Genomic DNA, 25429 nt, shown 5'->3' with positions numbered 1-25429 from the left:
GAAAGTTGGTGACAGATAAAAGATTGAGGATTGAGAATAATGGGATTCTAAATACTTTATCAATGAACAAATTATTACCTGGACAGTATTGATCTGCCCCTGCTGTCCCTCATCAGTGCAAGTTCAGAGTCATAACTTCAGTAATTGAGCAGTCTAAGCGGCCATATATTGTAAGGCCGAATTATCAGGAAGGAAGAGTTCATTCCCGATAATTGCTTGCTCGTCAGTGGAGATAAAGGGCTGTATTTTCATGCAGCGATCATCTCCTCCATATATGGACAAGCGATGGCTACTGCTATCTCTAATCCCCGTACAAATCCATTGTCTCTGGGCAGCAATCTGCTGATTGAGGTGTCCACATCAAAGATCATTTCACCCAATAAGAGAGCATTTTGCTCGTCCATCAGGTGATCTATGGTGCCTCTACATGGACAGATTTGTAGGTTTGTTTGTTCCAGATAATCTGCACGACTACTGGGCCCCTTTATTTGATCAACTATCTGCAACCTCATAATCTTACACGCTGCCCCTAGCTCTAGTTCTATTTATTAAGAAGAAGAGTCTCTCCTTGTATCATATATCATCCTCCCGCATGCATATTAAAGCAAATTAAATCACGCCGGAATCTTCCCTAGCAGTTAATTGAATCGGATTGGATTTTCATTATGTAGTTGTCTGATGTGACAAAAGGCTAATAAGACTGTACAGCGTCTTGTTAAGTGCCTGGGCTAATAAACTGGTAGGAGAAGGAATCAGGGAACTTCTTTATAGAAGAATAAAGGTTTCTTGTCTAATATGATATGGCGGGTGATGATGTACGGGGGGAAGATGTTGCAGCGTTCATTACATAGAAAGTGCAAATATTTCTTTCTGCTAGTATTGATCGCACAGCGGTGACTGCAATGGGTTAAATTTCTCCTGCCCGAGTTGCATCTTCATTAAACTCCATGTAATAAGAATTTTTTATTTTTTTTTGAGACTAAAGCAGATCATTGATCATAAGTCACGGTGAGATTTTATGTCCAATCAATAGTTATTTGTTCAGCAGGATGGAAAAATAATGTAAAATATATGGTGAGTGCTGAGTATTTGTGAATAGCTTAATAAAATGTTTGGATTGTTTACTCTTCATGGGGGAGGGGTAGATGAGCTGTGAGGATATCCCGGAGTTCAAAACCCCAGTGCAAAGGCCCATACACATTATACCAGCTGACAATCTAATGTGCGTCGGGAGGTCCACACTCTCCAGATGATGTCGGGGGCAATTTTAATGCCCGGTTATTTCATTATACCGCGAGATAAGTCATGTCTCCTAGTGTCTTTCTCCTCTTTCCTGACTGAATACATAAAAATCAGGGCCTGGCGTGTATAGGGACAGTCGGGAGAGATAGCTGTCAGTCATTGAAGCTGGATAGGCGCCTTAAGGGGGACCTGTAATTCTTCCTGACATGTCTGTTTAAGAAACTACTTGTAATAACAATTCTGGATAATCTGTTTTTATGACTCTAGGTTGCGGCATTCTTTTATTATTCCTTCTAGAAGTTGTGTTCGCAATGATACCCAGGTAGGGGGTCCCCGCACAGACTGACAGTATCCAAGCAGTGCTGCCTCTGTCAGACTGTGCAGGGACACCCCCCAACTGGTAGCAAACAGCTCGGCCTTCATTGGAAACTGCTAGCAATCCATTCATAACTTCTAGAGATGACATAAAGGAATGACACTAGAATAGATGCCCCAGAATTGTTATTACACAGTTACTAAAACAGACGTGTCAGGAGAAGGCGCAGATCCTCTTTGAGCTTTTACATCCATAACAACATTTTCTGGAAGCGAGGTAGGACATGGACAGTATTGTAGTAGTTATCAGTTGAAAGCAGTGGAACTTTGATACCTAGGAAAGGTAAAATAAAGCGGTTGCACCATTAAAGTGTCAAGTTAAGGGGTATAAATGTCACCAGGAGCAACCCTATTAAACCAGCTATGATGCTTGGTAGCGGTAAACCTGGTAAAAACATTGGGGGTTATTTATTAAGAATGACATTTTAGACACTGGTCTTAATAACGCCGTGCACTGGCGGTGGATCTGCCAAAGTTATGAAGATGCGCCAGCCTCTACATAACTTCGGCAGATCCACCACCAGTCTAAATGTAGACCACTTCCTTGCTGGCTTACACTTAGACCATTTTCTATGCCTAAAACAGGCGTAGAAAATGATAAATGAGATGGGCCTACTGAACCCTTCCCCACCCATGCCACTCCCCCTAGACCTGGTATGAGTTGCAGATTGTGTCGCAAATATCCGTTGCGCCGCAATCTGCAACAGATATACGCCAGAAAATGGGCTTATATCTGATAATAAATTACCCCCATTGTCTTTCCTCTTCACATCTTTTGCTGTGTTTAGTAGAAATACTTTTTTTTTTTGTTTTTTTTACATGCATATTAGGGCTTAAATGCACCAAGGCGTACACCTTAACTTGAACGCTCTTCTTCGCTGGACACTGCTCTTGACATGGCCATAAATCCAGGTGGAGGAGGGAGCGTCCAGGGAAGCACAGCGGAGGAGTTAAAGTGCACTCAGTGGCTAGAGCTTGCACTCAATGCACTTAAAGACATTTGCATATTTTGAAAAAACACATTTCTCCTAAATGTGGTAATGGATCAGAGGGAAGAGGCATGTTTTTAATCAGCAGGGTCCGCCTTAAAAATTATTATTGGTTTAATAGGGTTGATCCTACTGACAGATGCCTATTAAGAGAAGCCTCTTTCTCTATTCATGCTCTGCCCAAACCCATGTGCACCTGCATGAGAAAGTTGGAAGGAACAACAGTCTGCTGAACAAGCCAACTAAAGAAAAACTGAAATAAGTCTATAAAAACCATAACTGACATTCATTCGTCAGTAAACCACCTTAGGCCTCTTGCACACGAACATTATTATTTTTCTGTTTTAGTTCAGTTTTTTGCTTTTCCTATTCGAACCATATACGGAACCATTCATTTCAATGGTTCTGAAAAAAAAACGGAAGGTACTCTGTATGCCTTCCGTTTCAGTATTTCCATTTTTTTCGTTCCATTCAAAGATCGAACATGTCCTATTATTGTCCGCATAACAGACAAGGATAGGACTGTTCCATTGGGGGCCAGCTGTTCCGTTCCGCAAAAAAATGAATGCACACAGACGTCATCCGTATTTTTTGAGGATCCGTGTTTTGTGGACCGCAAAAGACTGAAAAAGTCATATGGTCGTGTGCAAGAGCCTCTTGAGTGAATGAATGAGAAAATGACATCACATTTCTCTAGAACATTAATTCATTGCACCAAATAACCATTTATTCATGTAAATCCTCACTCTACTTAATGATTTGAATATTAACACAAAATATATGCACCATAGCAAATATTTATGCAGTCATTTATCAAGTGTAGGTAACATAAAGACAACTGAGAGATGAATTAAGAGAGATATTAGGAGAGAAGAAATAAATGAAAAAGAATCTGGTTTTATGAGCGATATGGAGGTTTGCAAAAATGGCTCCATAGAGGGGCTTCAGTTTAAACAACAGACTTAGGGCTCGTTCACACGACCGTATGGCTTTTTCAGTGTTTTGCAGGCCTTTTTAACGGATCCGTCTTTCTGTTTTTTGTTTCAGTGGTGTTCCCGGTTCCATTCCATTTTTCCGTTCCATTTTTCCGTATGGCATATACAGTATACAATAAATACATAGAAAAACTTGGACTGGGCATAACATTTTCAATAGATGGTTCCGCAAAAACTGAACAGATACAGAAGACATACGGAGTACATTCCGTATGTGTTCAGTTTTTTTGCGGATCCATTAACTTGAATGGAGCCACGGAACGTGATATGCAGGCAATAATAGGACATGTTCTATTTTTGAAAGGAAATACGGAAACGGAATGCATACGGAGTACATTCCGTTCTTTTTGCGAAACCTTTGAAATGAATGGTTCCGTATACGGAAGTAAAAAAAACTGCCCGTATACGGAACGCAAAAAACGTTCGTGTGAACGAGCCCTTACATTCACATAATACAAAGCTAGTGCAGTGTACAATTAGTAAGATTTACATACGGTAATAGCACAAGTTGTTTTTTCATTTATTGCACATGATGATGCAGTGATGTCACACTGTGAATGTGTATAATCATGTATAATAAGTTAGCTCCTCCTGTAATAAGTTAGCTCCTTCTAGTGTGGTTACATCAATGTAAATCACATGGTATGGCACTGTGCCAGCCCATAGCCCACTGATTACACTGCTGAATCAGATGCAGTGTCATCTTTGAGTTCCTTGTTTCTACACTGCAAATTAGAATAGATTTATCATGTATTTTCTAAGATATTCAAATAGCATTTAAAGGGGTATTCCGGTTATATCAAATTATGCCCTACCCACTAGACAGGGGATAATAACTATTAGATTGGCAGCGGCCCAACCACTAGGACCCCCAACTAGCTTGAGAACTGAGGCCTCGACTGAGACCCAAATGAAAACTCTGGGTCACTTACTTAAGTTACTTGTATTGACCCAGTCATTTTCTTGAAATCGTTACTGAGTAGCTCCAGCACAAGCAGAGCTCTGGAGTCTGCACAATACAGTGCACAAGTTCAGGAGTCCTTATATTGATGAACTTCTGGCCCCCTGCCCTCCCATGGAAGTTGCCAATCATGATGGGGTAAAGTAATAAAATAAATCATACTCCCCGTTCCCCCACTGCTCCCACTACAAAGGTTTCCGGTCACCTCTGGACTTCCTGGATGTTTCGCTCGTCCATCGGGTAATCAGCGGTTCATAGCGGTTACTATGTATCCTGCTTCTGTTCTTCACCATTCTCTAAGTGATACCGATCCTTTTTCTCTCCACCTTTTCTAAGTCTCTCCCCCTTCTGCTGTAGTTTTTCTGTACTTCTCGTCCATCACTTTCCGTAACTTACTGTCGGAAGCACCAAATAATGCAGCGTCTCTACTCCTCAGCTTGAAACATTTTGCTTTCTTTTTCTATTGATGTAACACTTACAGGCAGCCATGGAAAAATCAATAGAGGATTTCATTTAGTGTCCGCATGCGGACCTGGCCAGGACTCGCGATGGCCGCACGATTAATCGCTGTTGTTTCACTTTCGGTAAAAAATGTCTGCGTGTGTCCACTTCTTATTTAGACGTAACACAGCGATATGTCATGTTTCCCCAGCAGAAATCCTACGTGCACAGAATAGAATTTTCATTATTTACATGCTAATTGGCTTTATAAAGTTTATAAGAACAAGGAATGTAATGTGTGTATGTATATATATATAGTGAAACATCTCCGAAAGACATGCCTTGGTATGCTGAATCGATTTTCTGTTATTTGTATATTGGTCTCTTCTAGGAGAGGACCGCCTATCTACCAGAAAAACGTTTAAATGTAATTTTGGGTGGTCATCTCAAAGAGGTTTCACTGTATATGAAATATAGAGACAACATAGTAGTGTAATTGTAGAGGTCACAGAGGTGGTCCACATATACATTTATTTTATAACGAATATACTGTATAAAACTTTATCATAAAAATAGTAACAAGTGAACATCAAGTATCGATAGATAAATATTTGATAGAAGTGTAGATAGATGTATAGATCGAGAGATGACAGGTGAATAGATACATAATAGATAGATATTATTTGAATAGATACATAATAGATAGATAGATATTATCTGAATAGATATATAATAGATAGATAATAGATAGATAATAGATAGATATTATCTGAATAGATATATAATAGATAGATAATAGTTATATAATAGATAGATAGATAGATAGATATTATCTGAATAGATACATAATAGATAGATAGATATTATCTGAATAGATAATAGATAGATAGATAATAGATCATTTCTACATAGATTAGCAAGTTTTCCCTTTGTTGTCATCACTCTGTAGAATGGAAATCTGGGCTATAAAAGTTCTAATAACAATACTGCCCTCACCCCACCTGTAAGACCTATCTACCTAACTACGTGTCGTGAGGTGAGGACATTTAGAAACATGAATTGCTGCCGACCATCCTGAGTATGCCAGCAATATATGTGACACGCGTATGCGCACATTGTCATGTGATGAATGAAGCAGCCCCTGTCATTATGAACTCATACATGTATCTGCTATACTCGGCCAGCACCGTATGGTGTAAAGCGAGCTTCCAGACGCTGAATTTTATGTTGTTGCCTTGGGCTGCCTTGGGACACAGCAATCAAAGTGAGTTAAAAGCAGAGCAGAAAGTCTTCAGTCAGCACTGTGTCTCCAAACGACCGCGATACCATGCCTCCCCGGCTGCACTATGGATTTGCTGTCTATCAAATGCAGAATACAGTACTCTGGTTAATGGATGGATTATTCCATGTAATGATATTAGGGCATTATTGATACAGACGGCAAGGAGGTGACCTTGTTAGACCAAGACAACTATATTAATTGATCATTTGGTTTCTACAAGTTTAATCCCCTGATACTTATTAACCCTCTATAGGTATTTCCTACATTGCAGGATGACTGTGAAATGGCTTATTCATGAAGGAAGCCTGATTGAAGTAATACTGCTCAATATTATAGGATGTTACACACAGGAATAATAATGTTTCCTCCTTTTAATAGATACCCTCAAACAGTATGATCATATATGCAGGACCAGAGGTAGGGATGAACCTAGCCTTTCTGCTGCCTGAGGCGAAAAACTGAAAAGGCGCCCCTCCTTCCCCAATGCCAGTTTCTTAACCTAACCCCTTCCCTTCAGCCCATGGCCATTCGGCTGCCCCTCTCTTGCCCCTATCTGGTGCTGCCTTAGGTGATCGCCTCACCTGGCCTCATTGATGGTGCACCCCTGAGAGGAGGAGCATGATACAACAAACACCAAAGAGAATCGTGGTGCCATGCTCAGCCCCCTTAAGGTGCCACAAAAGGCATGACACTCCTTCCTTTTAAATGTCCTTGGTAGACTTTTTTTTATTAGGTAATATGATCAGTTCACATCATTTTACCCCAAATGAACAAAAAAAATATCACCTGTCCAAGGGCTGTGCCAAGTTTGCAAGTTTATCCCTGTCAATAGTATAGGGGATAACTATCTGATCACTGGGTTCCAGCTGCTGGGACTCCCACCTATCCTATGAATATGGGTCCTGCTTCCCCAATCTGAGCATGCACCCTGCCGCTCCATTCATTCTCTATGGGATAGCTGGAAATAGGAGAGCGCCGTGCTCGGCTATCTCCATCTGTAACATAGAGAATAAATGGAGCAGCAGGGTGCATGCCTGGCCTGCCGCTCCATCAGATCTGGGGAACAAGATCCACCGTGAAATTCCACTTTTTTTTTTCCATGCTATGGATCCGTGCTGCATGTCAACTTTCATGAGAACTATTTCTGCAGGGTGTAGATGAGATTTGTTAAAATGTCTTCTACTTTTCTGGCACTGTCTTATGCTGCAGAATTTCCATTGAATCTGGGCTGAGGATCCGCATGTAATATGCTACACGTGCATGTAGCATATACAAAGCAAGAAGAATGCATAGTTATGTACCAGTGGGCCATGTATCATTACATAACTAGGCAATTTGTCATCCAGGGTTCTAGGGAATCTGGTTGATAATCTTCATCTGTGCTGAGTGAGGACCATATACGCTGCCTGTCCCCAAAAAAAAGTTGCCACCCAAAAAAAAAGGTCACACACTCGAATATTTTGTTGGACCACCTTTAGCTTTGATTACGGCACGCATTCGCTGTGGCATTGTTTCGATAAGCTTCTGCAATGTCACAAGATTTATTTCCATCCAGTGTTGCATACATTTTTCATGAAGATCTTGCATTGATGATGGTAGAGTCTGACTGCTGCGCAAAGCCTTATCCAGCACATCCCAAAGATTCTCAATGGGGTTAAGGTCTGGACTCTGTGGTGGCCAATCCATGTGTGAAAATGATGTTCCCTGAACCACTCTTTCACAATTTGAGCCTTATGAATCCTGGCATTGTCATCTTGGAATATGCCCGTGCCATCAGGGAAGAAAAAAATCCATTGATGGAATAACCTGGTCATTCAGTATGTTCAGGTAGTCATCTGACCTCATTCTTGGAACACATACTGTTGCTGAACCTAGACCTGACCAACTGCAGCAACCCCAGATCATAGCACTGCCCCCATAGGCTTGTACAGTAGGCACTAGGCATGATAGGTGCATCACTTCATCTGCCTCTCTTCTTACCCTGATGCGCCCATCACTCTGGAACAGGGTAAATCTGGACTCATCAGACCACATGACCTTCTTCCATTGCTCCAGAGTCCAATCTTTATGCTCCCTAACAAATTGAAGCTTTTTTGCTGGTTTGCCTCACTGATTAGTTGTTTTCCTACGGCTACACAGCTGTTCAGTCCCAATCCCTTGAGTTCCCTTCGCATTGTGCGTGTGGAAATGCTCTTACTTTCACTATTAAACATAGCCCTGAGTTCTACTGTTGTTTTCCTTTGATTTGATTTCAACAAACGTTTAAGTGATCGCCGATCACGATCATTCAGGATTTTTTTCCTGCCACATTTCTTCCTCGAATGTGATGGGTCCCCACTATCCTTCCAGTTTTTAATAATGCGTTGGACGGTTCCTAACCCAATTTCAGTAGTTTCTGCAATCTGCTTAGATGTTTTCTCTGCTTGATGCATGCCAATGATTTGACCCTTCTCAGACAGACTAACATCTTTTCCACGACAACCAGATGTGTCTTTCGACATGGTTGTTTAAGAAATGAGAAGCAACTCATTGCACCAGTCTGGGTTAAATAACTTGTTACCAGCCGAAAGATAATCGCCCATGCAGTAATTATCCAATAGGAGGCTCATAACTATTTGCTTAGTTAAATCCAGGTGGCAACTTGTAGTGTCATAGTAGTATGCATATTAGATAGATAGATAGATAGATAGATAGTTAGATACATAGGTAGATTTTCAAGTCCTTTATATGTATGTATATATTGGCCTCTTCCACGAGAGGATCATCCATCTAGAAATAAAACTTTTAGTGCAATTTTAGGAGCTCATGGTAGTTTAGTGGTTTAGTTGTTTTACATGAGGAATACATGAGGAATAGAACAGAAATAACTAGCTAGAAGTATGGTTTGCTTGAGTAGAAACCAAAAATGCACTGTATATAATCCCAGAGAGTTCGCTGCACACGCAACCTAAGGCCTCATGCACACGACCGTTGTGTGCATCCGTGGCCGTTGTGCCGTTTTCCGTTTTTTTTTCGCGGACCCATTGACTTTCAATGGGTCCGTGGAAAAATCGGAAAATGCACCGTTTTGCAGCCGAGGCCGTGATCCGTGTATCCTGTCCGTCAAAAAAATATGACCTGTCCTATTTTTTTGACGGACAACGGTTCACGGACCCATTCAAGTCAATGGGTCCGTGAAAGAACACGGATGCACACAAGATTGGCATCCGTGTCCGTGATCCGTGGCCGTAGGTTGCTTTCATACAGACGGATCCGAAGATCCGTCTGCATAAAAGCTTTTTCTGATCTAAGTTTTCACTTCGTGAAAACTCATTTCCGACAGTATATTCTAACACAGAAGCGTTCCCATGGTGATGGGGACGCTTCTAGTTAGAATACACTGCAAACTTTGTACAAGACTGCCCCCTGCTGCCTGGCAGCACCCGATCTCTTACAGGGGGATATGATAGCACAATTAACCCCTTTAGGTGCGGCACCTAAAGGGGTTAATTGTACTATCATATCCCCCTGTAAGAGATCAGGGCTGCCAGGCAGCAGGGGGCAGACCCCCCCCCCCCCTCCCCAGTTTGAATATCGTTGGTGGCACAGTGTGCCTCCACCATCGCCCCCCCCCCCCCTCCCTCCCTCTATTGTATTAAATCGTTGGTGGCACAGTGTGCCAACCACCATCGGCCCCCCTCCCTCCCTCTATTGTATTAAATCGTTGGTGGCACAGTGTGCCAACCACCATCGGCCCCCCTCCCTCCCTCTATTGTATTAAATCGTTGGTGGCACAGTGTGCCAACCACCATCGGCCCCCTCCCTCCCTCTATTGTATTAAATCGTTGGTGGCACAGTGTGCCAACCACCATCGCCCCCCCCCCTCCCTCTATAGCAGTAACATTGGTGGCAGTGTGCGGTCTCAACAGTAGAAGATTCATACTTACCTGCTTGCTGCTGCGATGTCTGTGAACGGCCGGGAGCTCCTCCTACTGGTAAGTGACAGTTCTTTAGCAATGCGCCGCACAGACCTTTCACTTACCAGTAGGAGGAGCTCCCGGCCGGACACAGACATCGCAGCAGCAAGCAGGTAAGTATGAATCTTCTACTGTTGAGACCGCACACTGCCACCAATGTTACTGCTATAGAGGGAGGGGGGGCGATGGTGGTTGGCACACTGTGCCACCAACGATTTAATACAATATAGGGAGGGAGGGGGGCCGATGGTGGTTGGCACACTGTGCCACCAACGATTTAATACAATAGAGGGAAGGAGGGGGGACCGATGGTGGTTGGCACACTGTGCCACCAATGATTTAATACAATAGAGGGAGGGAGGGGGGGGCGATGGTGGAGGCACACTGTGCCACCAACGATATTCAAACTGGGGAGGGGGGGGCTGCCCCCTGCTGCCTGGCAGCCCTGATCTCTTACAGGGGAATATGATAGTACAATTAACCCCTTTAGGTGCCGCACCTAAAGGGGTTAATTGTGCTATCATATCCCCCAGTAAGAGATCGGGTGCTGCCAGGCAGCAGGGGGCAGTCTTGTACAAAGTTTGTAGTGTATTCTAACCTGAAGCGTCCCCATCACCATGGGAACGCCTCTGTGTTAGAATATACTGTCGGATCTGAGGTTCACGAAGTAGCTCATATCCGACAGTATATTCTAACATAGAGGCGTTCCCATGGTGATGGGGACGCTTCAAGTTAAAATATACCATCGGATTGGAGAAAACTCCAATCCGATGGTATAAAAGAACTCCAGACTTTACATTGAAAGTCAATGGGGACGGATCCGTTTGAAATGGCACCATATTGTGTCAACATCAAACGGATCGGTCCCCATTGACTTGCATTGTAATTCAGGACGGATCCGTTTGGCTCCGCACGGCCAGGCGGACGCCAAAACGACTTTTTTTTCATGTCCGTGGATCCTCCAAAAATCAAGGAAGACCCACGGACGAAAAAACGGTCACGGATCACGGACCCCGTTTTTGCGGGCCGTGAAAAAAAACTGTCGTGTGCATGAGGCCTTATCTGTATGAATATGGAGACCAGTGAATGATATTTAGAAAGACAAGATTCATTTACACGTTACCCAGTTCCCCAAAGTATGGAGCCACATTTGGTTGTAACAGGCTACTTTCACACTTGTATTGTTAATTCCGGTATTGAAATCCGGCAGAATATCTCAGTACCGGAGTTAAACTGATCCATTTTAATTTTGCACATCAGGATGTATCCGCTCGGTTAGGATGCGGTTGTGTGAAATCAAAACGGGAAAAAACAGATCACTAAATAGATTGAAACTCAATAGGTGACAGAGCCAGTATTTTCAGTAGTCAGTATCCATTGACCTACATTGTTTTCAGTGCCAGATCCGTTTTTTTCCGTTTTTATGACCGGACACAAAGTTGCAGTTTGCAGCGGTTTTGTGTCCAGTCACAAAACGGAATGCTGCCCGAACGGAAGACATCCTCATGCATCCTGGACTAAATGGAAATGATCCTATGCCGAATCTCAATACTGGAAAACAACAACGCAAGTGTGAAAGTAGCCTTACTGTAAAAATGTAGAGAGCTCAGCATCTCCCAGTAAAAAACTGCGGACTTCTGCTGTTTTGCCTAACATAGTCATGAAAGATATAATTTGTACAGTAAGTAATGCGTCCGTCTAACGTCGCGGTTTTTGTGCACCGTGTACTTTAATGTTTTAAATAGCAAGATAGCACCACATTATAGAGAAAAGAGGAGACCTGATGAGTTATGTGAAACGATTCTGTGGATCAATGCGGTTAGATAGAGCAATGAGAGCGATCTCAGTGAGCAGTAGATATCAGTAGAGGGTGCAATACTATAAGATATATGGAGCAGCAAGAAGCCCTAGAAATACAGCAGTGTTAAAGTTTATGAGGAGAGCTTTGATTAGTAGCTGATGCCAGTGCAGAGTGGCTCCAGATACACGCTGGGTCTATCTGCTTATGTGTATGTCATATATACTCCGGGTCATTATAGGAGCAATTTTGAAAATCCAACTATTGCCGGCAGATTATTCTGACATGTCTGTTTTAGTAAATTCTTGTATTGTTTCCTAAATAACAATTCCAATGCATCTTTTCCCAGAACCTAGTGTTATGCTACCACTCTGTTATCAGGGGTGCTCCTAGCCTTTCTGCTGCCTGAGGTGAAAAAACTGAAACAGCGCCCCCACCCCATGCCAGTTTCTTAACTTAACCCCTTTGCCACAATGAAAGCACTCATTGCCCATGGTCCTTCCGCTCCCCCCCTCTTGCCCCTACCTGGTGCTGCCTGAGGCGATTGCCTCACCTGGCCTCATTGGTGGTGCACCCCTGTCTATTATACCTCCTGGAAAGTATGAATACATAGACAGCTGTGTGATACCATTTCCTTTGAAAATAGGGTGTGTGCCTGCGCAGACTGACACTGGATACACTAATTGTACAATTTGCCCCTAGCAGTGGCTTTCTTCCATCTCCCCATTAGGGACACACGCACCCTCATGCAAAACTGGGCAATGTGAATGGGGAAGGGGTTGGAAGAGATAGTTGTTGGCCGAACAAGTGTTTGTCAGCTATCTAATTTGTATGGCCAGCCTTAGGCCTTATTCACATTTCAGTCCACATTCTTCACGTACAACACACGTACCCATTGATTTTAATGTGTGTGTTCACACATCCGTGAATTTCCACAGTCCGTAGGGTTGTGGTTACTTCACCAAAGGGTGCCCTAACACAGACACAACACGCATGGCATCAATGTTTCATCTGCATTTCACAGATCGTTGCTAGGAAATGCTCTTGACATTAATTTTCAGCTTAGCCGTGTCCATAAAATAGGGATGGAGGGCAAAAAACGGACACACGGACCAAACATGGATCCTTCACAGATCAACCACTGACTATCTTGTCACTGATGTAATCACAGATGTGCGAATGAGGTCGACTGTGTAGAGGAAAGGATTTGGTAACACCCAGTTGTCAGGAAGAACAGAGGAACAGCTGTACACAGGGTTCTATGAAAAGAGGCTTCAGAATTGTTATTCTATAGGGAAATACCCGGAGAGCGGACAGGTCCTCCTTATTGATCACATTAAGGCAGAACTACATAGTAATAAACTAATGGCGAAAATGTGAGCACACGGCTTTGGCTTCTCCTTCTAACGATCGCCTGTTACCTCTGGGCTATTTCCTCTTCTGATCTGCTGAATATTTCAATTTGCCCAGAAGCCAGAAAAATACTATAACATCCAGAGAACACGGGTTCAGCATATAATACAATCTCCCTGAAGGCCTCTGCCCGCTTGCTTCCTTTGAATTGTACCTCTCATTTATATGCCGATAGAAAAGTCTTAGGACTGGAAAGTTTCAGTATTAAACAAAAAGTAGTGATTAAGCCTCTTATACCAAGTCACGGTAATTGTCCTCCTATAGTAACCGTCCAGCGCGACTCTTCAGCACGACTCTCTCTTTACAGGATGAAGCCATCTTTGTTGCACAGTAACACTTTATTAGCCTACTAATTGTAAAAGGGTTAATGATGTATTTGATTAGTGGATATCAATTGGCGACCTTGACGGCTAAATAACGCTGTTTGTTTTACTCCATTAAGAAAGCTAAGCAGCGCCCTGATGCCGATATTCTCTTTAATTAGCAGACTGAATGCTTGATTACAATAATGTATGCAGGATAGCCTGGGTGGGTAAACGGGGAATCACTCTACCGTCTGCCTATGTGTAATATATTCAAAAGGACCTTAGGGTCTGCTGTTCAATAAAGATGGAAAAATATACATGGCCCCTCCACGCGCTTATTCTGAGGTTGTTTTATGAAGAAAAAAAAAAGTAATTAGTCCCTGAGTGAATAAACCGGATTAGATTAGATAGGGCTTGTTCAGTGGGACTTAAAGGATGGTCTGCTTAAGATGTTACTATGTAAACTTTGCATTTACAGGCAAACATTTTAGTTTGAAGGCTTGTTCTACTTCCTCTGTCCTTATGTCCTTTGTCTGCTCATAGTACACTGTGCTCAGCCCTCTCCGAGGTGCATCTATAGGAACAGATCCTGTTGTGTGTCAGACATTGAAGTCATATCCCACAAGTATTAGGGTAGGTTCACATCTGTGTTTAACTGATCCAGCAGAGAACAGTCTGCTGGAGTTCACCGGATCGGACATGGCGAGATACTGCTGTCCACCGCCAGACCCCATTAACTATAATGGGATCTAGCGGGGTTCTGACCACTGTCCATCATGAGTGCCAGGTTTCAGCTGGATAAAAACTGATGCAGTGATGCATGCAGTGTTTTTAGTCCGGCTGGTTATCGGTTCTCATGCCAGAAACCTGTCAGATACAATTATAGTCAATGGAGTCCGGTGGTGATGGTAGTATCCGGTCAGGCCCAATCCAGTGAGCTCTGGCAGCCTGTTCTCTGCAGGAACAGCCCACCACATCAGTTAAATGGAGGTGTGAACCTACACTTAGTTTTATCATGTGACCTGCTTTCAGTTCCTTGATACCTGTAATGACCAGATACCATCTTACCACCTTGCTGTCTCCTGAACTGTTACATCACGGGACATAAAATAACTACCAGTGATCACAGCTATGTGTTTTACAAAATGATGCCTTTAATTACGTCTTTTACAATGTACACACAGCATTGTCACACATCCAGGAAACCTAAGGGCTATTTCACATGAGCGGATGCCGTGCGGATAATCCGCTGCGTGAAAGCGAGCCAAGCCCCGTTCTGGACAGCAGAGACACGGAGCATTAACATGACTGATAATGCTGCGTGCCTCTCTGGGACCTTTTTCTACAAAATCACGGTGACAACTTTATCTCACTGTGATTTTGTAGTAAAAGATCACAGAGAGGCACGGAGCATTATCAATCATGTTACTGCTCCGTGTCTCTGCTGTCCAGAACGGGGCTTGGCTCGCTTTCACGCAGCGGATTATCCGCACGGCATCCGCTCATGTGAAATAGCCCTTTCACGCATCGGATGACACTCATGGCATCGGCTTGTGTGAAACAGCTCTAAGTGCCCTATTAGGCTGCACTTTTTGGGGCCAATTATTAAGAACAAGTGTTCATGCGAGCACTCATTCCTTATAATTGGCTCATGTAATCAAGCAGCTGATTAGCCAATGAACGAGCTTTGAACACTTTTTTTGTCAACTGATGGGTGTCTTTCATCTGTATAAGATATGCTTGATTATCGGCAGCACATCTTCTTGTGATTGAGGAAGAAGTGACTGTGGTAGCAAACATTCCTCCCACATTCAGTTTGCATGAGCCTAAGTAATCATAGCAGTACAAATGAGCGCCGATGGATCTGTTATGGGGGCCCCATAGCAATCAGAGTAGACCCCCTCTCGCTGCTTGTGTAACCAAGGGTGGGGTAGACAATATAACCTGTACCTTCCATGGGTGGGAAACCCTCCGTAGGTAAATTTTAAAGTCAAGTTTTATCGTTCTCTTCTACACAACACGACACATCTGATTATTTAGCCTTTGCAAATGAAACCTGAACGTTGATGTCCAAAAAAATTAAATGCTATTTTCCTTGTTGCTGATGATGCTTCACACCTTGTCCTGAACCACAACTCTATGAAAGATATTTTATCTTTGAAACAGAGTTCTCAAGAATGCATTGCTTGTCACACAGATATTTAAAAGAATACAGGCAGAAGAATCCTTCAAACGTCAGAATAAAATGCAATTTTCTAAATTTTTTCACAGATTAGCTGAGAGTCATGGTATGCCAGACTAATAACAAATTGAGTTTCATGTTACTTTAAAAATATATTATCACAGACTAGAATAATCACTTAAATGGTAGATCCGATACGCTACGGGCCCATATACATTTATTTACGAATGCAAATGTCTTGTTTCAGATATGATGGCACTTGCCCATATTTAACCAATGAAACATGACATTGTCCTTGATTCACGACCGTCCTGTAAGAGGTGACACTTTAACCTTCCACTCTACTCACCTCGGATGAGGATATATTGTCTATTCGATATAAAAATAAAAATTCATGAGAATCTTCTGCAAGGTTAAAGGCCAGCAGTCCATCTATTTTCCACCGATGATCAGTCACAGAGATATATATTTTAGGAGGTGGTGCCTTGTGAAGATCATTTTGCTCTCCAGCTGAGTGTAGCAGATGGTTCATTAGCATACTCTTGGCCTGTCCCAGGATTTCGCTATCATTTAGAAAAATGTCTCACAGAAACAAGACTTCTTGTCTTATTTTATTAGAATTAACGGTGTGGCGGGTGGGTTTCTAAATTCACCTTGGGTCAGAAAAATTAATCCGGAATGATATGAATTGTGCAGTACTCTGGTTTAAAGATAGGAAGGACTCTGGAGACTCATTAGGAGACCATATATTATATCCTGGCTCTGAAAATCTACAACCTTTGTGTCACTAAAGGGTTTGACCTTGTTCTATTTAAGCTATCCTTGATTCTGCTTGATTGAAGTTGTATAAAGATTTTCTACTGAAAACATACCTAAGCTATTTTACATTTCATTATAACTCACAGTATCCCATAAGATGAGGACTGTCAACAATTAACACAGTCCACTTTATTAATGTGAATGCTTTTTATGCACTTAAAATAGGGTTCTGCTTTCTATTTGTTTGTGGTTATTCTGAGTTAGGTGTTGTTTAACTTTGTTTTATTAAAGTTGTATTTATCTACAGTTTCTACAGAATTAACCACAAACATAAATATGGGCATTAGGGTCCATTCACACGTCCGTTTTTTCTTTCCTGATCTGTTCCGTTTTTTGCGGAACAGATCAGGACCAGATCTGGACCCATTCATTTTCAATGGGTCCTGGAAAAAATCGGACAGCACACGTTGTTCCGTTCCGCATGTCCGTTTAAATATAAAACATGTCCTATTCTTTTCCGCAAAATTCGGATCCTGGTACAATACAAAGTCAATGGATCCGCAAAAAACGGAAGACATTCAGATGTCATTCCGTATGTCATCCGTTTTTTGCGGAATCCGTTCCTGGAAACACATAACAAATTTTTATTTATTTTTTTCAAAGAAATCCAAACAACTTTATTTGATTATTGAAATTTATACATGGTTCCGTTTTTTGCGGATCCGCAAAAAACGGATGACATACGGAAACATTTTCAGGAACAACGGATCCGCAAAAAACGGACCGAAAATCGGGATATAGGAAAATACTGACGTGTGAATGTAGCCTAAGATCAAGTATTTGTGCTCAAATGTTCTGGCTTGTCAAGATAATTTTATTTATATATGTGAATATATCATACAGGTCTTTTCTGAGCACCCAAAGGGGACTCAATATAGCAACCCCTTTTTATAAGGTAAATGGACATCATAGAGAGGACTTACCTCTTGGGACTCCCTTCTATTGACCAGGATGGAGAGCCACAAAAAAGCTGTGTCTTTTGCTCTGGTCGACAGCAGCTAAAATCTGCCCAGTTCTGATATTACAGGGGTTGTCTGCCATGAGATATCATTTTTAAATTAGTGCCTACAATTCATGAAATATTAATATTGTATGTGTGTATCTATAGTAATTCATATTAATCGCTAATGCAGTTAGAAAAATACTAAGGTCCATCAAGTCCATCCAATATTCCTCCTTGAAGGCAATACTCCTGAGCGGCAGGCAGGCTCGGACTGGCCCACAGGGATACAGGTGAATCCCCTGGTGGGCCCCTGAGCAAGGTGGACCCCTAGTAGACCCAGTAGACTTACTGCACTACATACATATATTCAATGTACAGCACCTCAACCAGCCTATGTTCATATAAAAAAACTTGATAGATTATTGAAGAAACTCCCCAGTTTATTATTATAGATCAGAGCTGAGATTACTTCTAGGTATAGAAGAAAGCTAGCCAGTGTCCTCTTCTCCCCAGGACCTACCTTCTCAAAGTTGCTGCAGGGACCCCCATATTCAATCATTTGGTAGCATCTTGCTGCTGTGTAAGCAGGTAATATTTAAATATATCCGTAAGGTGGGCCCCAAAATAGATTTTACTGGTGGGCCCTAGACACCCCAGTCCGACACTGGAGGCAGGTAACAGAGGAAAATTCCTTCTGGACTTCAAAATATCAGAATAAATCCCTTGCTGTTATACTGCTGGGTCATGCCCCCTGCTGGTGCAGTGCTGTAGTGTTGATGGTCACCATGGCAAATTAGCATATGTACCCACTCCTAGAGGCAACCTTGATGTGGTGAGTGGGCTTATGCATTTTGATCAATACGTATACTAATGCCTTGTGTACATTTTGTATATTATAGGGCTGTATACCATTAATTACAGTGAGAAGCATTGTTAATTGTGCTGAGAAGCAATGATAGATCAATGCATAGCATGTGGATCCATGCTTTTCTCTTGGTTAAACAGAATAAATCCCTTAATCAATGACCCTTTTCCAGAATTCCAATAACCATAAAGCTAAAAAAAACTGAATGAAGATAAAAAAACGGAATTGACTGATGGTGCCCAAAAAATTATACTCTGTGCAATAAAGAATTTGTAGTGTGCTATTTGGTGCTTTATAATGGAGTCTTTATCTGGATATTGTCAGTTTGATAACAGCAAGCAGTACTTTCTATAGTAGTGTGTATCATGTTCCTCGGGTACATCCATAATAAGAAAATGTGCTAATTAGTGTCTTTCCTATTTGTGCTCTAGATGTGAAGAACTTGGAGAACTTCCAGTTGGTAGAAGGAGTTCAGGAACAAGTCAATGCTGCTCTTCTGGACTATACCCTGTGCAACTACCCACAGCAAACAGACAAGTTTGGGCAGCTTTTGCTACGGCTACCAGAAATCCGCGCAATAAGTTTGCAGGCAGAAGAATATCTATACTACAAACATCTCAATGGTGATGTCCCATGTAACAATCTTCTCATTGAAATGCTTCATGCAAAGAGGGCCTGATCTCTCTTTATCTCACCATGGATCTGAGCACAAACATTGACAAAGACTAAACCTTGACAAAGACTATTTAACTTTAAAGACTTTAAAAGTAAAAAAAAAAAGGTATAATAATCACATTTCTTAATAGTTAATACGTGATGCATCAGGGTATTTGTATTTCAAACTGTGAATGACCTTACATATTCCCCAATGGATTCTGCACGGGACACTGCCTGAACTCAACACAGCCAAGTGGGAGGATTCCAAAACGGTCGAACCATTGCTTCTGAAGAGTGATCAAGGAAATGGAAAGAAAAGAAATAGAACAGAACAATTCACTCAAAAGCTACTTAACCCCTTATAGTCCTTATATAGTTACACCGAGTATGTCTATGCATTTTCATTTCATAGGATTTTCATTAAATTTGGTCGAATCAGAGTTCAAGCAAAAAATGTTGATATATATATATATATATATATATATGCACACAAATATATATCTGCATGTAAAAGACTATACATTTGTGTCATGGTGGCCTTGCTGGAGAAGGGGCAAAATGCACAGATATGCTCAGTATAACTATCTAGAAAAGGGACTTCTAATAGGCTGCCTAAGGTCAACCAACATGATCTACTGACCTTAAAATACTAAGTTACCAAACCTAAGCAAAAATTGTGCATTCAGTGGGAGAGGTGCTACTGTGTTGCTCATATGTACTTTGCACTGTGTTCGTTGTATTTCTTGTTGTTACAGGCTGCTTGCTAACAGTTGTGGAGATGGCAATGCTTGCACTCTCTATTTCCTTTAAAGCGTAAAGTCATCCAGCCATCAGAAATCAAGTTCTTCATTATACATTAAAGAACAAAGTTCTACACATATCATGATGTGCTAGCAAATATCCAGCATCAATATTGAAAATATTCACATGCTGTATCACTGCCTCATGCATTGCTGTTGGACCTAGTGATAATATTCCCCTTCATTTTTCTTTTATTGACATAGAAAGTTTACTTTAATCAGAATGGTACTAGAGGAACAGGGCAACACTAATTGTATATTCTCAAGCACCCCATAGTGTCCTTCTCAATTTAACAATGAAGCTATTGCTATCTCCGCTTTTTGGTTCAATTCACAGTTAATTTGCCTACATTTTGTCATATTTTTTCCTGCATTTTGTCATTTTCCACTACAGAATAAGTCTCATTAACTCCCGTGTAAACTTTAGTCAAGCAAGTGAGAAAAAAAAAAATCATTACAATTACTTATAGGACTTTCCGGTTCCTTTATATTGAAGACTTATCCTCAGTATAGGTTCCAAGTGACTCAGAGCTGATCTGCGGTACTACATAGTGGACAGAGCTTTCTGCTTCTGTTTAGTTTCTGACATAAGTGGCTACAGCAAACAGCCGGTTGGTGAGATATCCCAGGTGTCAGACCCAAATTGACCTGATAGGTCATCAATATGTAGAAACCAGACACCCCCTTTGAAGGAGTATTTCCAAAAACAATATAAATAAACACCGTTACTGCACATTATAGATGTAAAAAAGATTTGTTGCCACCATATTTCTAATCAGTGATGTCACTTATGGCATTGCATGCCCGATACCTGCAGAATGTCTGCTCTTGTATGCCTGTGACAACACTTCTGGTGCACAGTGAGTGATGCAATAGAAATCTATTTACACTCTTTGAAAAAGTGATCAACCTCCTGAAGTGCTGGTTTAGGCATAACCCTATCACAGACACATAAAGATTCAAAACATGTAGATGGGGACTCAAAGATCACTGGCACATTCAGAGGTTAGGGAAAGAACCATAGGGGGCAGTTCTGGTACCTTCAGACTCAGCTTGCAGAAATGCAGGAAAATCCCAAATATCTCCTGACCTGGACTGGTACCTACTTCAGATCTAAAGATAATGGCCCAGATTTACTATTAGAAAGGTAACTATCTAGACAGGGTGTCTAAGATTAGCTATATGCATTCAATAGAAGTAGGATTAATGATCATTCAGCCGACAGCTGTCTCTTTTGGCTCCCCCATATACATACATGTTCGGCTCGCTGAACATGTACATGAATTCAGTGGGGGAGAGCGGAGATAGCCACTGTTGGGCACTTCTGGTGGTGGATTTTAGCTCTGAAGAACAAAAAGTTCGGACAAAAATATTCACTTAACCCGAGCTGGGAGCTCCCTACACATTAGACTGCCAGCCTAACCTACCATTCTTGGTGGGTTAGGCTGACAACACACTAATATTTATGGGGGACTTTAGGCTTGGTTCATATCTGCACTATAATTCCAGTATTCTAGAATCGCCAGACACAGCATATGCCGGACACTGCTGTCACCTGCAAGATCCCATTCACTATATTGGGGTCCATTGAGTTCTATTATGAACACCGGCCTTTTGGAATCAAAGATAGAGGCTCCTACCAAAACCTTCACCTTGTATGCTGGAATGCAGCCGGATCTCCGCTGTACCCCATTATACTTAATAGGGCCGGCGGACATTCCGTCTGCATCGGCAGTGCGAACAGCCTGCGTGAAACTACCCTTAGTAAAGTAAATGCCAGTCCAGGTTCATAAGATTGTAAATTACGTTTTTGCAATCCAATCATTAGATACTGCGTACATAATATAGCATTTTAACATTCCTACTTTTTTGCACTATGAGAGTTTATCAGAGATTTGTCAGTTCGGAAAATGATCTCCAAATCTTTGGTAGAGCCAAAAAAGTAATTAGAACAAAGAAAACCTCTTTCAGTATTAGGTTGGGCTCCTGTGTAGCAGCAATAACGTGGCCAAGGTATGTCTGCAATTTGGCCTAAAACTGTGCAGGCAGGCAGCTTTACAGGCATTCAACGTGGTTTTTAAAATTTATTGTAAATGGATCTGCAACTTTAGTTTGAAAATAGGGTCCATCTCTGATAAAACCATCTTTCGGTACAATTTTACACCATCCCAGTCTTTAAAATCCGATCGATTGTATCTCGGTAAATATCTGAATGTATCAAGTAAGACAATATGGAGTGAACTTATGAGCAGTGTTTATATCAGTGATGACCCAACATTGACACCACGGGCAAATATTGAAAACAAAGGGCCCATTTGCGAGAACAGTAAATAGGAACCCTTGTTTTCCAAATGGTAATTTGTCGGCAGTATGGAGCTGCTATATCCATTCCTAATATGGTAAATTACATCTCTCTGCAATACAATAGGACAAGCATCACCTGGAAGCCTCTGGTGGTTCATCCCTGGTTTGCATAAAAGGAGCAAAGACTATGATTGCTGGAAGGGTTTTTTAAATCTGCCCCCATGTCAGCAGTTAAAAATGAATAAGCAGTGTTTAATTGATACCATGAGACATTAAAATTTCAAAATCGCTTTCTTTCTTTGTTTTCCCTATATACCCATCTTTTTGAAATTTCGAAACTGCAGGTTATGTCTTGAGCAACCTGCAGAGCATTGTGTATGGCTTTTAAAGAAATGACCATCGTTAGAAATGAACACTTGTTACAGTAGTTTAGTACAGTACTGCAGAAAGCTTCTTCTATGTGCAGAGCAACCTGTGTATAGTTCCTTACTATTAATGTGTATCTAAACTAATTTGTACTTGAAGAGGTGTCGATGAGTAACTGGACTTGCAGAAGGCAGCATTCTAGATCTCTTAGAGCACTGTGTTTGCAGCGCGTGTGGAGCCGCACATCCCATGTACAGTAATACCAGCAATGGCCTCCTCCAACCAGCTGTACAATCATTCAGACAGAACTGTCAGTCTCTGTGTTACTCGCTTTATAAATAGTTTATTTTTATGGAACAGCTGTTCCCACTGTAGACAATTCCAATTCTAATTTATTGTCCTCATGGTTTCATCTTTCTGTAAAATATATCCATAATAAAGGAGCCAAATATGTCATTTAACAGTGGTGTTTCTTCATGATTTGGGCTTACAGTGATTGATGTTGAATATAACTACTGCTGACATATTGTGGACGATACCCCAGTTATTATACAAAACACCTAGGGGAACAGTTACTAGTGGATTTATGGTCCTTTTTTGGTGTATACTTGTCGCATGCCATTTTTTGCAGTAAATTTTGCGACATTTGCCAATTGACACCACTTTTCACAGTGTTCTTTTTTTATAACAAGTGAATGGGTTTACACCTATTTTAGACTACTTTTATTATCTGCAACATTATCAAAAGTCGCATCCCATGCCAGGCTCCCCCTGGTGTACTTTTACACATATAGTTGTAAACCAAATTGCAGTCATACCAAATATATTATTGAGGTGCACCACTTCATAAATGTGACACAGATGCACAAAGCAAAGATTACACAAAAGCAACTGCAGACAGCTGTTTTGGTTTGATTGCCCCTCATCTGTGCAGAGCAGAGAGCACTAGCTTGACTGGGTGAAAGGCCTCTCAGGGTTAGGGGGGTACTATTCTTAGGAAGAGAGCGCCTTAATCAGCATGAGGAGACTTATAGGCCATACATGCTCCTCTGGAATTCTGGGAGGAAAGGGGATGATGAGGGGCAATCACCCCAAAACAGCTGTCTGCAGATGAGGTGCTGGCTTATTTAATATCCAAGTCATGTCCCAAGGCTTAGTTAAAGAGCTGAACATTGACTTATAGGATAGCTGCCTTACATCTGGTGGCATTAGAGACAGAGCTTGTTAAGAGCTCATTTGCATCCCCTTTCCTCCCAGAATTCCAGAGGAGCATGTATGGCCTATAAGTCTCCTCACGCTTATTAAGGCGCCCTCTCCCTAAGGACTTGTACTGTAACACTTGTAGATAGGGACAGACACGGACAGTGATCCCTGACCTGGAACCGAGCCCACTTTCCCTACCTACTTGCAGTTCAAGCTCTCGGTAGCAAGACCACAACTGGTTGACGATCTCTATGCTTCTAAGGTGCAGAGACAAACACCAAGAGACAAAAACAACACAAAGGGATAGTCATACAAAAATGGGTCAGAACCAGGAAGACAACATAGTAAAAAAACGAGAGACAGAGAGTAGTCAAAGACAAGCCGAAATCAAATACCAGACAGGATGCACAGTACAAAGCACATGAGACAGATTGTGGTTAAAAATCAAGACAAAGTCAAAAGCACAAACAAATCTAAATAAATCCAAGAACTAGCTAGTGAGCCCAAACAAGACTATCACTGGCAATGGTATATAGCCAGGAAGGGGTTTAAATAGAGCACTGATAGGTGATGACTCAGGGCTCTATTTGTCAGAACACTAGCACACATGTATAATGCAGCTGAGCAATAAGCCCACTGCTAATCTCTTCCAGCACACGCCCGCCTGTTGCTGAGGATGCTATTGCATCATCAGGGGGCAAGGCTTAGCAGCGCGTCTCTCCCGAATGCACCCAAGCTGGAGATCTCGCCGATAGAGTCTGGACAGGTAAGTTTGTGTTAGCAGTTTCCTACTCTGCAGGTTCTACATCTAATTGTCAGTTATCTCTGTGCAAATGGTTTGAGAACAGCTGCAAAGATGTTTCCCATACACAGATTTATCAAAAGTCCACGGCACTCTGTAAATATTGTTAGTTGCTTATTTTATTTCATATCTTTTGTATATATATTTTTCTTTTGTATATCCATCCAAAAGTAATAGCCACTGGCCAACGTTTCGGTCTAATGTTAGACCTTTGTCTATTATACAAATGAGTACATAATTACATTTATATATATATTGATCAAGCAAAGAGTTGTTACATGCATATCATGATTTCAAAAAGACAATGTATTATGAGTTACAACATTGATATGGGGATAAAACAAAAGGCGTCTGTCATAAACGAGAATACATAATGGGAATACAAAACGAACCGGACCCATCCATGTTCTACACAAACGGGTATTGGACTAATAGAAAACTGACAGTAACAAAAGGACAAGCACAAATTGTCAAAAATTTAATTAAATGAAAATGGCAAAATGACTGTAGTACCAGCTAGAATATTCAAACGCCAAGATAGTGATAGCCAGGTAGAGGTGCCAGGGTATGGATGCAATATCTGTGGAATCCAAATGGTATAATATTAGGTAGATGGTAGTATGTATAGTCATTCCATAGGTGTGCTAGAACAGCACAAGCCTTACTCGAATGCAGGGGGGCAGAGTTAAGGAAAATAGTGGCATTAGTATGGTTAACTTAGGAGATGTACA

General features: G+C 41.6%; 1 protein-coding gene across 3 annotated transcripts in view; it reads left to right on the top strand.

Annotated features, from left to right (window-relative positions):
* Positions 1 to 23148, top strand: part of NR5A2 (nuclear receptor subfamily 5 group A member 2) — a 103918-nt gene extending 80770 nt beyond the window's left edge. For all 3 annotated transcript variants that reach the window (XM_044301704.1, XM_044301703.1, XM_044301705.1), the window contains one exon: positions 18998 to 23148. In XM_044301704.1, coding sequence (XP_044157639.1) covers positions 18998 to 19245 — 248 coding nt within the window. In that variant the 3' untranslated portion in view covers positions 19246 to 23148. The remainder of the gene's footprint in view (positions 1 to 18997) is intronic.
* The last annotated feature ends 2281 nt before the right edge of the window (positions 23149 to 25429 follow it).

Source organism: Bufo gargarizans, chromosome 7 (genome assembly GCF_014858855.1).
Source record: "Bufo gargarizans isolate SCDJY-AF-19 chromosome 7, ASM1485885v1, whole genome shotgun sequence".
NCBI lineage: Eukaryota > Metazoa > Chordata > Amphibia > Anura > Bufonidae > Bufo > Bufo gargarizans.
The sequence above is the reverse complement of the archived record's forward strand: the minus strand, read 5'-3'. Positions and strand labels throughout refer to the sequence as shown.